This window comes from Gigantopelta aegis, chromosome 4 (assembly GCF_016097555.1).
Source record: "Gigantopelta aegis isolate Gae_Host chromosome 4, Gae_host_genome, whole genome shotgun sequence".
Classification (NCBI taxonomy): domain Eukaryota; kingdom Metazoa; phylum Mollusca; class Gastropoda; order Neomphalida; family Peltospiridae; genus Gigantopelta; species Gigantopelta aegis.
Genome location: NC_054702.1, coordinates 77,069,687 through 77,084,143, shown reverse-complemented (window position 1 = coordinate 77,084,143; position 14,457 = coordinate 77,069,687). Strand labels below are relative to the sequence as shown.

The 14,457-nt window shown below is 34.8% G+C and overlaps 1 protein-coding gene across 2 annotated transcripts; it reads left to right on the top strand.

Annotated features, from left to right (window-relative positions):
- The first annotated feature begins 133 nt into the window (after nucleotides 1–133).
- Nucleotides 134–10,133, top strand: LOC121371128 (nucleic acid dioxygenase ALKBH1-like). Of its 2 annotated transcripts, none has more exons than XM_041496792.1 (6): nucleotides 134–347; nucleotides 2,632–2,728; nucleotides 3,669–3,831; nucleotides 6,829–6,907; nucleotides 8,796–8,986; nucleotides 9,546–10,133. In XM_041496792.1, exons 1-6 carry the CDS (start codon nucleotides 243–245, stop codon nucleotides 10,009–10,011), a joined length of 1,101 nt encoding a protein of 366 aa, XP_041352726.1. In that variant the 5' UTR covers nucleotides 134–242; the 3' UTR covers nucleotides 10,012–10,133. The 2 variants fall into 2 exon arrangements, with proteins under 2 accessions (XP_041352726.1, XP_041352727.1); XM_041496793.1 differs by lacking the exon at nucleotides 134–347 and adding an exon at nucleotides 398–788.
- Nucleotides 10,134–14,457: the final 4,324 nt, after the last annotated feature.

Sequence of the window (14,457 nt, the reverse complement as noted above, 5' to 3'; positions counted from 1 at the left end):
AACGTTAACTTTGTTTATAAATCCTAAATTTTCTTTTCTTTTGATGAGAAATTATTGACACAATTCCATTTTACAATGTTCTTTCCAGCACGCTACTCTCTTTTATTTAGCGCGTTTGTAAACTATACATCATTTGAGAAATATTAGCCTTTTGTGACTAACAAAACGACATTTCGTTTTAACTGTATTATACAATTTATATAAACCAGTAGGCTATACAATAACAAAAAACATATGGGAGAATGGATTTATTTCAACCTGTGTTTAAGCAGTATAAAAAACGCCACCCCTTTCCCGATCTCAAAGATGTTATTGACTTCAAAAATGCGAAACAGTTAACACAAGAAGTAGGCAACGAAATCGCTATATCTTTTTATTTGATCTTTTTAAACTTGATAAAAGTTAAACTTCAATAGGAAGGTTCTTTGGTCAGTTACCCCATGGAATTCAATAAATTTTTTGTAGTGTATCTGCAAAAAAACACAAAAAAACTACAGGGCTAGATGACTGCTAGTTTTAGGGTGGGCCAGGGGTTTTCAGTACTTGAGCCCACTCAAAATAAAGCCCATGGACTTAAAAAAACGGAAATGTTATCATAAATACATGTATAACTTTTATTAATTCATCAAAATTAACCTTATATGCAGTGCTTGCACTTCGACTTGCAGTCAACGTTAATGTTGATGAACTAAACTTTTATAAACCCATGTAAAAAAAAATTGTTTTGTTTAAAAAGAGCACATTGATATACCAGTATGAATCATCGGCTATTGGATGTCAAACACTTGGTAATTTTGACAGTCTTAGAGAGGAAACCCACTACATCTTTCATTAGTAGCAAGGGATGCACCATCCCACAGACAGAATAGCACATACCATGGCCTTTGATATACCAGTTGTGGTGCACTGGCTGGAACGAGAAATAGCCCACTGGCAGGGATCGATCTCAAACCGACCACGCATCAAGCGAATGCTTTACCACTGAGTAAAGTCCTACCCATAAGCCCATGTAGTTCCTCAAGATAAATGTCTCCTGCACAATATTTAATATTGTGATGTTTATTGCTGTGCCGTAATAAGCGGAGGTCCAATAGATGTCAGAATGTATAAAAAAAATGGACGGTAGATGAACTAAAGCCCATGGGCTTAAATTGGAATAATATTTTTCAACAGGAATTTCTCTTAGGTTACAATAAAATATATATTGCATAATTTACTATTAAAAATAGAAGAAACATAGTAATGACAAATTTTAAATGTATAAGAATTAATTATGCTTTTATCATAATTACAGATGTCATATTTCATTTTATCACCCACCTGTGAGAGATCACAGTGTAATAACATTTCTGTTTGTTACATCATGATTTTTTTTTTAAAGCTTAAATTTTTTGGATAAATATATAGTTATATATAATTATATAGGCTAATGTTTATGTAATTAAATAACTCGTCAATATGAAAATAGTAATATATTGGCAGTCTCTTCACCAAGACCCTGTCGGTGGGCCCATTGGGCTATTTCTCGCTCCAGCTAGTGCACCATGACTGGTACATCAAAAGCTGTGGTATGTGCTATCCTGTATATGGGATGGTGCATATAAAAGATCCCTTTCTGCTAATTGAAAAGAGTAGCCCATGAAGTGGCAACAGTGGGTTTCCTCCCTCAATATCTGTATGGTTCTTAAACACAGGTCCGACGCCATATAACCGTAAATGAAATGTGTTAAGTGCGTCGTTAAATAAAACATTTCTTTCTTTCACCAAGAATCCATAACTAATAGAAGCAGAAATTACAGTTTACACATGAAGTGGCAGTGCTTTTATTTTATTTTATTTTATTTTAATGATGTCGGTGTTCAAACATCACTTTCCATTTCCCTATAATAGCAATACACTGGGAGCACTGGTCTCGCTATTTAATGGGAGCTTACTCTGGCTCCCCAATCCATCCGCTGAGACTAGTTCAAGGAAAGCACGTGAAAAACCCCAAAACAGTTCTACAAAAGAATTAAATATCAATTCTCAGTATACCTGTAGTAATATTGTAAAATGTCTACCCATAATCAAAGTTTGGGGAACAATTAATCACTTATTTTCAGAATGTTGGAAAACTTTCAATTCAAAATTTGATTGAAAATAATTAGTTTGAAGATTGCATAAAAGCTAATTGGAAACTTAAAAAAAGAAAAGAATTTGTGAATATTAATCAATAAAAATATAGATATCTATCGGGCAAGACTTCTTACCTCCCACCCCAACCAATTTAAATTTTTTTATTAGGGTCAGGGATAGCTACATGTATAATTATATACAATAGCTTTTTAAAACAATTGTTCAATAAAGCCAACATAATGTTTAGATTTCATAATCCAGTAATACCAGTTTTCTGTTTAATGCATGTTAATGGTCACTGTTAAGACAGTTATTATTCTTATGATCACTGTCCTGTTAATTACCAAATCAGTTTAATAATTTGAAAATGCTCTTGTGTCCTTTCGTTTTGTTCATTTTACTTTTGTTTGAGTTTTACCTGATGTAGTCTGACTTTTATTTTTTATTTTTAACTGTATTTTTAATATCTTTGGAGTAATTCTTCAATGGACCTTTAAAACCTTTTTCTTGTCTCAGATTGAAAGGTTCAGTTTGAAAGATCCCGCTTTACCTCAATTAGTAGGACTCCATCCAGTTAAAGAATGGAAAGCATATACACTAAATAAGCATCCAGGTAAGTACAAAATAATACTTTCAATAATCTGTTTTCAGATTCAGTTTTAATTATCAAAAAAATTATGTTGATTTAATTTATAATGTTGGGCCTTGTAGGGGACATACATGTATATTGCTTTAGCAGTACTCTCAAAATGCTTAGTAATATAGATAATTCAATATTTGGATCACCCCACAATTAACCCCAATTTTTTTAAGTACCTCAAGTAATCATAATGGTGGCATTTCATTATATCATTTTGTTGTATTATGTTTTTTAATCCTAGATAATTGTATATAGGTGTATATTGTATAAAACCAAACATTGTCATTACTTTTAGCATAATCCATTTTGATAATTGTAATTTTTTAAGGTTTATCTTTTAAACATGTTTAAAGAGCCCTGGGTCAAAGTGCTTCATATATTTTTTCACATAAATGTACTTAATTCTAATGTCAAATTAAATGTGACCTTTCTTAAAAATGTTTTTCCGGTACTGGTCTAACTGGAGAAAATAAATGGAACCGTCATTACAAAACTAATATGTCTTATTAGGTCGCCCATTAACAAATAAATTGGGCTTTATTATGGGTAATTTCTCATATTTGCTGGATTAAATAATACTTACAATACTTTTATTCATACATTAGTATCAAATAAAAAAGGCCTTTATTTTTCTTTATATAGAAATGTAAATACAAGTACATTTAAGTTAGATTATACATAATTATAGTTATAAGCAAGCCACACTGGCAATAATGATCAAATATAGCATCATTAATATTCACCAAAGGCTGTGGTATGTACTATCCTGTCTGGGATGGTGCATGTAAAAGATCCCTTCAGGGAACATTTTGTTCAGTATCGCATCACAATTTGCTAGTGATTAATAAATCAATGTGCTCTAGTGGTGTCATTAAACAAAACAAACTTTTAAAATTCACGTTTTTTATTTCAGGTCTTTACATAATACTGAACCCATTTGAATCTGGTTTTGAATGTTATTGGGTGAGTCAGTGTCTGGATAAATATTCACAAAAACCCAACATTACTAATTTGGATGCCCACATTGAGAGAACAGAGGACTTATCTATATGGAATGACTTTGTGAAATTGAACAGGTAAATTAGTGAAAAATCCTTTACATGTAGATTCTATTCTCTTTACCAGACTAAGTACTGCTGAAACACCAATAAAAAAATTGTGTGCCCTCAAAATATGTTGTGTCATAGGGTCACACTTGGGCCAATTTTGATTTACCAGTAGCCAATTTTTAGATAAGAGTATTTTGTTGAAAAAATTGTGTGCCTTCAAATTATGTTGTGTCATAGAGTCAGACTGATGCCAATTTTAATTTAGCCAATATTTAGATAAATAGAGTATTTTCTTGAAAATTATTAAAATGTGGTTAATTTAAGAAATATTTCATTAGCCAAACACTAAATATTGAAGCCACTTTGTATAAAACTTAGTAATTGGCTAATTTGGCAATGTACAGGGTGAGTCTTGGTCTCGTATTGGTTACTTCTTCATGTTTTACTGTAACCAGCATTTTGTTCGTGATAAAACCTTTTTTTGCAGTGCATGGTTTTCACAATTTTCTCTGGTAAAGGTGCTTACTGTAACAAATAATACCCAAACGAAATACAGGGGTGTGTGCAGAAATTTATTCAGGTGGGGTGTCTAGACTGTAGCGAGTAAAGTTTTTAGGAGGGTTTAGTCATGCTCACCCTAAAAATATATTTACAAGAGAAAGTTTGCTTGAGCAGGAATGGGATTGAACCCTGAAATTCCCCTGCACCTGTACCTGAAATAATGTGTTTGTAATTGCATTAATGTAGGCCCCTATTCCTTACTGTGGAAAAAACTTACCGATACGATTTTAATTGCATTAACATCTTGCAGAATTTCATCTCATGAAAATTAAATGAGTTCTATTAAATATCACAATGCACTAAAATTTACTGACCAAAAACATGTATGATCCATTCGTTATAAATTCCTTGATATAATTTGTCCGCCATCTTAGTCATGTTTTCATACTGGTTTTGAATGCCCTCAAACACATGAATAATATTTTTCAACAGGAATTTCTCTTAGGTTACAATAAAATATATATTGCATAATTTACTATTAAAAATAGAAGAAACATAGTAATGACAAATTTTAAATGTATAAGAATTAATTATGCTTTTAACATAATTACAGATGTCATATTTCATTTTATCACCCACCTGTGAGAGATCACAGTGTAATAACATTTCTGTTTGTTACATCATGATTTTTTTTTTAAAGCTTAAATTTTTTGGATAAATATATAGTTATATATAATTATATAGGCTAATGTTTATGTAATTAAATAACTCGTCAATATGAAAATAGTAATATATTGGCAGTCTCTTCACCAAGACCCTGTCGGTGGGCCCATTGGGCTATTTCTCGCTCCAGCTAGTGCACCATGACTGGTACATCAAAAGCTGTGGTATGTGCTATCCTGTATATGGGATGGTGCATATAAAAGATCCCTTTCTGCTAATTGAAAAGAGTAGCCCATGAAGTGGCAACAGTGGGTTTCCTCCCTCAATATCTGTATGGTTCTTAAACACATGTCCGACGCCATATAACCGTAAATGAAATGTGTTAAGTGCGTCGTTAAATAAAACATTTCTTTCTTTCACCAAGAATCCATAACTAATAGAAGCAGAAATTACAGTTTACACATGAAGTGGCAGTGCTTTTATTTTATTTTATTTTATTTTAATGATGTCGGTGTTCAAACATCACTTTCCATTTCCCTATAATAGCAATACACTGGGAGCACTGGTCTCGCTATTTAATGGGAGCTTACTCTGGCTCCCCAATCCATCCGCTGAGACTAGTTCAAGGAAAGCACGTGAAAAACCCCAAAACAGTTCTACAAAAGAATTAAATATCAATTCTCAGTATACCTGTAGTAATATTGTAAAATGTCTACCCATAATCAAAGTTTGGGGAACAATTAATCACTTAGTTTCAGAATGTTGGAAAACTTTCAATTCAAAATTTGATTGAAAATAATTAGTTTGAAGATTGCATAAAAGCTAATTGGAAACTTAAAAAAAGAAAAGAATTTGTGAATATTAATCAATAAAAATATAGATTTTAGGAGGGTTTAGTCATGCTCACCCTAAAAATATATTTATAAGAGAAAGTTTGCTTGAGCAGGAATGGGATTGAACCCTGAAATTCCCCTGCACCTGTACCTGAAATAATGTGTTTGTAATTGCCTACATTTTTGGCCCCTATTCCTTACTGTGGAAAAAACTTACCGATACGATTTTAATTGCATTAACATCTTGCACAATTTCATCTCATGAAAATTAAATGAGTTCTATTAAATATCACAATGCACTAAAATTTACTGACCAAAAACATGTATGATCCATTCGTTATAAATTCCTTGATATAATTTGTCCGCCATCTTAGTCATGTTTTCATACTGGTTTTGAATGCCCTCAAACACATGACACAAACATACCGTACAGTGCAAATATTTTTGTGGCATTAATTTATAATATTCGATTTGGTTAAAGGTCATACTAGTATTATACATTCATTTGGTGTTTAGTAGAGTTCATTAGCTTGAAAGATTGATGTTTTCGAGAGATGGAAGTTTGATTTAATCGGTCATTAGGCATAGCTATAGAAAAAAGAAAGAAAGAAATGTTTTATTTAACGACGCACTCGACACATGTTATTTACGGTTATATGGCGTCAGACATATGGTTAAGGACCACACAGATTTTGAGAGGAAACCCGCTGTCGCCACTACATGGGCTACTCTTCTGATTAGCAGCAAGGGATCTTTTAGTTGCACTTCCCACAGGCAGGATAGCACAAACCATGGCCTTTGTTGAACCAGTTATGGATCACTGGTCGGTGCAAGTGGTTTACACCTACCCATTGAGCCTTGCGGAGCACTCACTCAGGGTTTGGAGTCGGTATCTGAATTAAAAATCCCATGCCTCGACTGGGATCCGAACCCAGTACCTACCAGCCTGTAGACCTATGGGCATAGCTATAGGAGTCATATTTGTGTAGACATGCATTTTTGATATTGAAGTGTTTTGCTATTTCAGGACTGAAATAACAAAAGATGACCTGCTTTGGAAGCTTAGGTGGACTACTTTAGGTTATCATTATAATTGGGATACAAAAGTAAGTCATTTTATTTGCTCTGGAGTTCAGCATATATAAATTGTATTTTTTCTTGCTCATAATCTGCATTTATAATTATATTTAAAGTTGAATTTGGCAAATTACTTGTATTGCTAATTCACTAAAAAGCTAATTAAAATATTTTAGATGTACTATATCATTTTCCTAATGAAACTTGAATTTGTCTACAGATCAAATTTGCCAAATTGCTAATAATGTTTGGAGTCCAGGTTAAACTCTGATAATTTAAGTTAAAAAATTAATCACATGAGTTAGAAGTGTGTGTGTGTGTTTCTCTTGAAAATGGGTGGATCCAGGATCTTGTGTTAAAAAATTGTGAAAAGGGCAATTTGAGCTTGTCAGAGGCAAATGAGCCAAACTGCCAAATGGATCGAGATGTGTTGGGGGTTTTAGAGTATGCTGTTCGGACATTTTCGAAATGAAGATGCTCAGAGAAGTGTTTTCAGGGCAATTTAGTGTTAATTATTGTGGATGATGAATTTAAAAGAAAGAAAAACGTGATACTGTTTAACTCTATCAACGTGTTTTGGGCCAGGATGTAGCTCAATGGTAAAATGCTTTTCTGATACACAGTCGGTCTAGGATCGATCCTTGTTGGTGGGCCCAATGGACAGATTTTTGTTTCAGCCAGTGCTCCACAACTGGTGTAATAAAGGCCTTGGTATGTATTTCCTGCCTGTGGGATGCTGCATATAAAATATCCCTTGCTGCTAATCAGAAAGAGTAGCCAATGTATGGCAGCAGTCGGTTTCCTCTTTCATTATCTGTGTGGTCCTTGACCATGTGTCCAACACCATATAACCGTAGTTAAAATGTGTTGAGTGTGTGTCCCTAAATAAAATATTCCTTCCTTGTATCAAAATTTTATTATAAGTTGGGTTAAAGTTTAGTGTTGACTGTGTGAGTCTTTCAACTGTGCATACCTACCCAATCCATGCCCTTACATTTCACTTCAGGATGAGGTAAATATTTGGTAACAGCTGGAAAGGAACATTATTATTTGACACAATTTTAAGCTATTGGGCAAATATATACCAAGGCAAGGCTCAAATTTAACATGAGGCAGGCAGCAAATGCCACTGAAAAACACACCTTATGCTTTATGATAACCATTTTCACAAGCAGCTTTAGCTTTCCATATTAATATCCACTTGCATAGAGTTGAGGGAATATAGCATCTTGACCATACATAGCTCTAACAATTTTATTTGTCTTCTTCTGCGTTCAGTTTCTTTATGCTCCTTGAATTCAAATCATGAGTTTTACCACCTCCATGAACTCCACAGTCAGCAGCAGGTTGTCTCTTTGGCCCCAAAGTTTATCACTGATTGTTCTGGGTTGTGGCCAGATGTTTTCTAGGAATAGGATCATGATAACTTGAATGATCTCTGCATTGAAGATCAAGATCACTGTTACCAAAAATAGAAATATGATCATGAATGATGTCACTGCTCTAGCAATTTCATTTGTCATTGGGATTTTCATGAGATTTCAAATATAGGAATAGGAAGATTCAATAGTGAGGGGACTTGCAGTATTTTTGATGCCTTGCTTTGACAGTATTCCAGATATATTGAGAATTATTAGTTTTCAGAAGTGATAGTATAAACCGTATATACTTTTATCCTTGTTAGTTTTTTTAAGTCTTCCATATTGCTGTTAAAAAGTTAAAAAAAAAGACTGTTAAGACTAATTTCTAGAACTGCTTCTCACTTTCTAGCATTTGATTTCAGCTTTAAATCTGAAAGGTAAAGCTTACTTCCCATTCCACAAAATGAATTTTAAGCCTTGAAATGATGTCATTGTTCTGAATGTTTAAAACAAAACTTGTTTTCATTCCCACATATTTAATTTATCTTTTCCCCAGGAATATTCTGATCACTTTACACCATTTCCTGCTGATCTAAGCTTCCTGGCAGCCTATATTGCAGCAGTGTTGGGATACCCACAGTTCTCTGCTGAAGCTGGAATCGTCAACTATTACCATATGGATTCAACTCTGGCAGGACACACCGACCATTCTGAGTTTGACCATGATGCTCCCTTGATTTCCATCAGGTGATAGTAGTGAATTAAAATATATGGTACTCCCATCCATGTCTTATCAACACCGATGGTATTTTAGTATACTGTTTGTAGTACTTCAGTTCAGTATGCAGAGCAAAATAATCAATTTTCATTATTATGCAAAGCTGCAGTTGTTTTATAACCAAATTAAAAAGGTTGTACTCCCAATGGTATTTTATGCTTTATGCATTTTAAATAGTTCCTGTAAAAGATCCCTTGCTACTAATGGGAAAATGTAGGGGATTTCATCTCTATGACTGTGTCAAAATGACGATATATTTGACATCCAATAACCGATGATTAATAAATTAATGTGCTCTAGTGGTGTCATTGATACAAAACAAACAAACTTCCTTTAAATAGGAAATATATTGTGCAATTATACTTCTTCTGTAAGCAAAGTAACAGTAAGTAAAACAGACCAATGAAGCAGTATTTGTACAGGTAGTTATCCTACATTACCTTTTGTGAAATTTTATGCTACTAATTAATTTACACATGCACACACACTCACGCTTATTTTAATTTTTATTCTCATATTGTGTTTCAGTTTTGGTCAAGAAGCAATATTCCTTATAGGTGGGGTAACCAAGGAAACTGAACCTTCTGCTATCTTTCTCCGACATGGTGATATATGTGTTATGGCTGGTGCATCCAGACTGGCTTACCATGCAGTGCCAAAAATAATCCACAGTGACACAAGACCTCTTCCAACAGAGTTTCCCTCATGGCTTTCAGATCATATGTCTTGTGTAACACCAGCCAATCATACATGTTCATTTAGTGAGGAAGGTTGCCTGGCAACTGCACTAACCGATCAGACCTGCTCATGTGGTTCAAAGGGGTGTCTGAATATGTGTACTGACATGTCATTGAAGGAAATAAACAAGGATATAATCAAGACATTATTGGAACTGGACAGGAATGCATTTGACATTTACCTCAAGTCTTCAAGGATCAATGTAAATATAAGACAGGTGTTCAAGCCAGGTCAGACTTTCCCAAACAAAAGATAACACATAACCATGCACAGACAGTTAATGACCGTTAACTTAAATGTGGTTGACCACTAGTTTAAAAAATGTCCGATTGCATATGGATAGATGTGCGTGCAAATATAAAATGAATTAATAAATTATTTTATTTTGTTGTGGTTTTTTATTTTAAATTTTGATGAATCTTAAAGGTTAACTTTATATAAAATTATTAACTATGAACTACAGTTTAGATTTATTTTAGCCTACGGTATACTTTGTATTCTCAGTAATGAGTAATATGTTTTATTCTTATATTTGTTTTCATGTTTACATGTGCAGCAAACTGCTATTTACAAAATATCTATGTTAAACCTTCAAAACTTTATTTGAAAACAAACATTACATCACAATCATGTCATTTTTGATCATTTTCTCTAGTTGGGAGAAAAATGTCACTATTCAACAGAATTTTGCTTACAGTCAAAAAACATTTTAGTGAAGAATTTTCAATATTTTTATTATAAAATTGAAATAGGCTTTATTGGAAATGAAAACATGTAATATCTTCTACTGTTTGACTACAAATTATTTTATTGGTCTGGTTTTAACTTTATCATAAACTTAAAAGTTAACCTTTAGGACATCAATTGCCTTTAGATTTTGGTCTTCATGTGAACACAAAAATAGAATTAAGTATATGAAATGCATGTCCAAGGGAGGATGCTGAGGGTGTAGACTACAATACAAATTTCAAAATGTTCCTATGTCCTTTTTGGTGGGCATGTGTTTGAAGGGGTGTGCAGTATCGGGGTTATATTTTTGGTCAGAAAGGTATGCATACATCAAACTGATAACATTCTCTTTGATCTCTTAAACAGAAAATTGCTTGACATAGTTAAACAATATCACAAACCACCTGCAATGTATACTTGTGATATCACCTAGATATTTTCAAGGGCCTGTTATATTGCTTTGAGAAAGTGCAGAAATTTGCACAGAACCGCAGAAATTATGGGTAGGACACAATACAAATACCGTAACGAGTCCATGGGTGTGAACAAATTATGATGAGAAGAACCCAAAGCATTTTCATTACAGTAATAACATCTTGGCTTTATTGGCACCAGAAAATGTGGCAAATCTCCAATCACGTCGGTCTTGAAAGAATTCAGGCAATTTGTTTTTAAGCTTCAAGGATATGACCACATATGTTTGCCCATGGCCGGTGTAGTGTGTTTAATATAGAGGGGACAAAAACAACATATATTCCAGGCGTGGATCCAGGATTTTTTTAATAGAGGGGGCCCAAAACATGTGAAAAATAGAATTTAAAGGTGCTTGACGTGTGGACAGGATAAATGCATTTGTTTGTGTATTCTGTAATATATATTGCTTGACAAAAAATAGGGAGGGCCCCCGTCTGAAAAGTAGGGGAAATTAAAATGCAAATGTCATTACCAATGATTCGAACAGAGGTCAGCTTTCAAAAATGACTGCCTAGGAAAGAACGTTCATGGCTGCACAACTTAACACCCAAACACACGTAGTAGCCCTGTACATGTGGGAAGGGAGTTATTCGCGATTTTGACACTTTACAGAGCAGTCAATAAATCTGTTTGAATGATTACTACTGTTACTTTTGCTGAATCTCATGATCTTGTTATTTGGATGTTATGGATTGTTTATCTCTGAATTAGTGATGCGGAGTCTACTACGTGAAGAACGGCTTAGGGCTATTGGCACGCTTCAAACTGGTAGAATTCAGCATGATGTAACCAGTATGCTTAATGTTTCACTGTCTGTGATCTGCAGACTATGGAACAGATGCCAGCAGACCCAAAATGTTGATGATCGACCCCATTCAGGGCGTCCCAGGATCAGAACCCAGGTTCTATGAAATCAAGTTCAAACCGACTGAAATCGCTGCACAATTGCACTATGCTACTGGGGTCCAAGTGATGGGTCAGACGATTAGAAATAGTCTGCATGCTCGGCGTACATGAAAGATATTGCAGAGGAAACTATTCCTAAGACTTCGGCAGTACCGAAGCGTTTCAATAAACCATGGTTCAATGAGACATGCAAAGATGCAATCAAAGAGCGAAACAGGACTCTCGAGAGGTTCAAACGCGAACCTACCGGGGATAACTTGAATAATTATCGTATTGCTCGCGCAAAGGCTCGTAAAGCTATCGGACAGAATAAGAAAACATCTTGGAGAAATTATGTCTCCAAGTTGAGTTCTCAAAAATCTGTGAAATCTGTCTGGAATAGGATACGTAAAATCAAGGGAAAATAATCCAATAATACAGTTCGCCATTTGTCTGTCAATGACACGGATGTGACGTCTCATCGTGATATTGCCAATGCATTGGCAGACAATTTCTCTCATAACTCTTCTTCTTTCAGTATAGATGCTTTTACATCTGTCAGAAATAAAGCTGAAAAGCAACCTATTAACTTTTCATCTGAAAATGCTGAAGTATACAACAGGCACTTCTCTTTGAAGAAGTTGCAGGATGCTCTACGTAGAGCCCATGATACTTCAGTAGGACCCCAGCTGAAATACATTATCAACTCTTAAAACACTTACCTGAATCATCCAAATGGTTCTATTAAATATCTTTAACAAAATCTGGATTTCTGGTGACTTTCTTTCTGACTGGAGAAAAGCCATTGTCATTCCTATTCCTAAGCCTGGTAAGGATCCAACAAATCCTACCAGTTATCGCCCTATTGCTTTGACAAGTTGCATTTGTAAAACCATGGAAAGAATGATCAACCGTAGACTTGTCTGGTATCTCGAGTCCCACAAATTGCTTACTAACGTACAATGTGGTTTCAGGCCTAGACGTAGCACGGTCGATCATTTTGTTAGATTTGAAATGTTTTGTAGGGATGCTTTTATCCATAACCAGCATTTGGTATCGGTCTTTTTTGACCTCGAGAAAGCTTATGATACCACGTGGAAGTATGGGATTTTGAAAGACCTCCATGGCATGGACCTAAGAGGCCATATGCCTGACTTTATCTCAAATTTCTTACAGAATAGGTCTTTCAAGGTACGAGTGAGATCTACGTTATCCGATTCCCACTCACAAGAGATGAGTGTGCCACAAGGTAGCATCCTGTCAGTAACTTTATTTTCCGTGAAAATTAACAGCATCACCCAGAGTTTAAAACGTGGCGTTGATAGCTCGTTATATGTCAACGATTTTCAGATTTGCTACAGGTCGTCCAGTATGAGTATCATTGAACGTCAGTTGCAGCTTTGTTTGAATAAACTTCAACAATGGGCAACTGACAATGGATTTCGATTCTAAAAGTCAAAAACCGTCTGTATGCATATCTGCCAGAAAAGAGGTCACCATTTAGATCCTCAGCTGTTTCTGGACAAAACTTCGGTTCCAGTTGTGGAAGAGATTTAATTTCTGGGGGTTATTTTTGACAGGAGGCTATCTTTTGTTCCTCATTTACAGTATGTGTATGCATATCTGCCAGAAAAGAGGTCACCATTTAGATCCTCAGCTGTTTCTGGAAAAAAAACTTGGTTCCAGTTGTGGAGGAGACCAAATTTCTGGGGGTTATTTTTGACAGGAGGCTATCTTTTGTTCCTCATTTACAGTATGTGAAACAGAAGGGCTTAAAGGCCCTCAATATCTTAAAGGTTATTGGCAAGACTGAATGGGGAGCAGATCGAAAGGTTATGCTCCAACTTTATAGATCTTTAGTTCGGTCTAAGCTTGATTATGGGTGCATTGTGTATGGGTCAGCACGTAAGTCTTACTTGCAAATGCTAGATCCTATACATAACCAGGGACTTAGACTTTGTCTTGGTGCTTTCAAAGCATCTCCTGTGGAGAGCTTGTACGTCGATGCACACGAACCTAGTTTGGGTGCTAGACGTGCAAAGCTTTCTCTGCAGTATGCTACAAAGATTAAATCAATGCCAAAACATCCTGCACACAATGCGGTGTTTGATAATAAATATATGAAATTATTTGATGCGAAACCGAATGCAATTCGAACATTTGGTCTTCGCATTAAGCAGTTTTTATCAGTTTCCAACATTGATTTAACAGACATTTTGGAAACGCCTTCATATTTTATTTTGCCACCTTGGTGTATCAAACCACCAAAAATTGTATTCGATCTTGTGCATCTAAAAAAAGATCACAAAGATGCAGTTATTTATAAACAATATTTCATGGAAATCCAAGAGCGGTACTGTGATTACATTCCTGTTTACACAGACAGATGTCGGGATGGGAATTCTGTGGCTTGTGCTACAGTGTTTCCATCAGACGCAATAATTTCCATGAGATTGCCCGATTCAGCATCAATCTTTACTGCTGAAATTTTGGCAATCATTAAAGCCCTGGAACAGATTAAGGATTCATGTGCATCCAAGTATATTATTTTTACAGACTCGCTTTCGTGTCTCCAAGTTCTACAATACATGAAATTGGAGCATCTCTTAGTTGG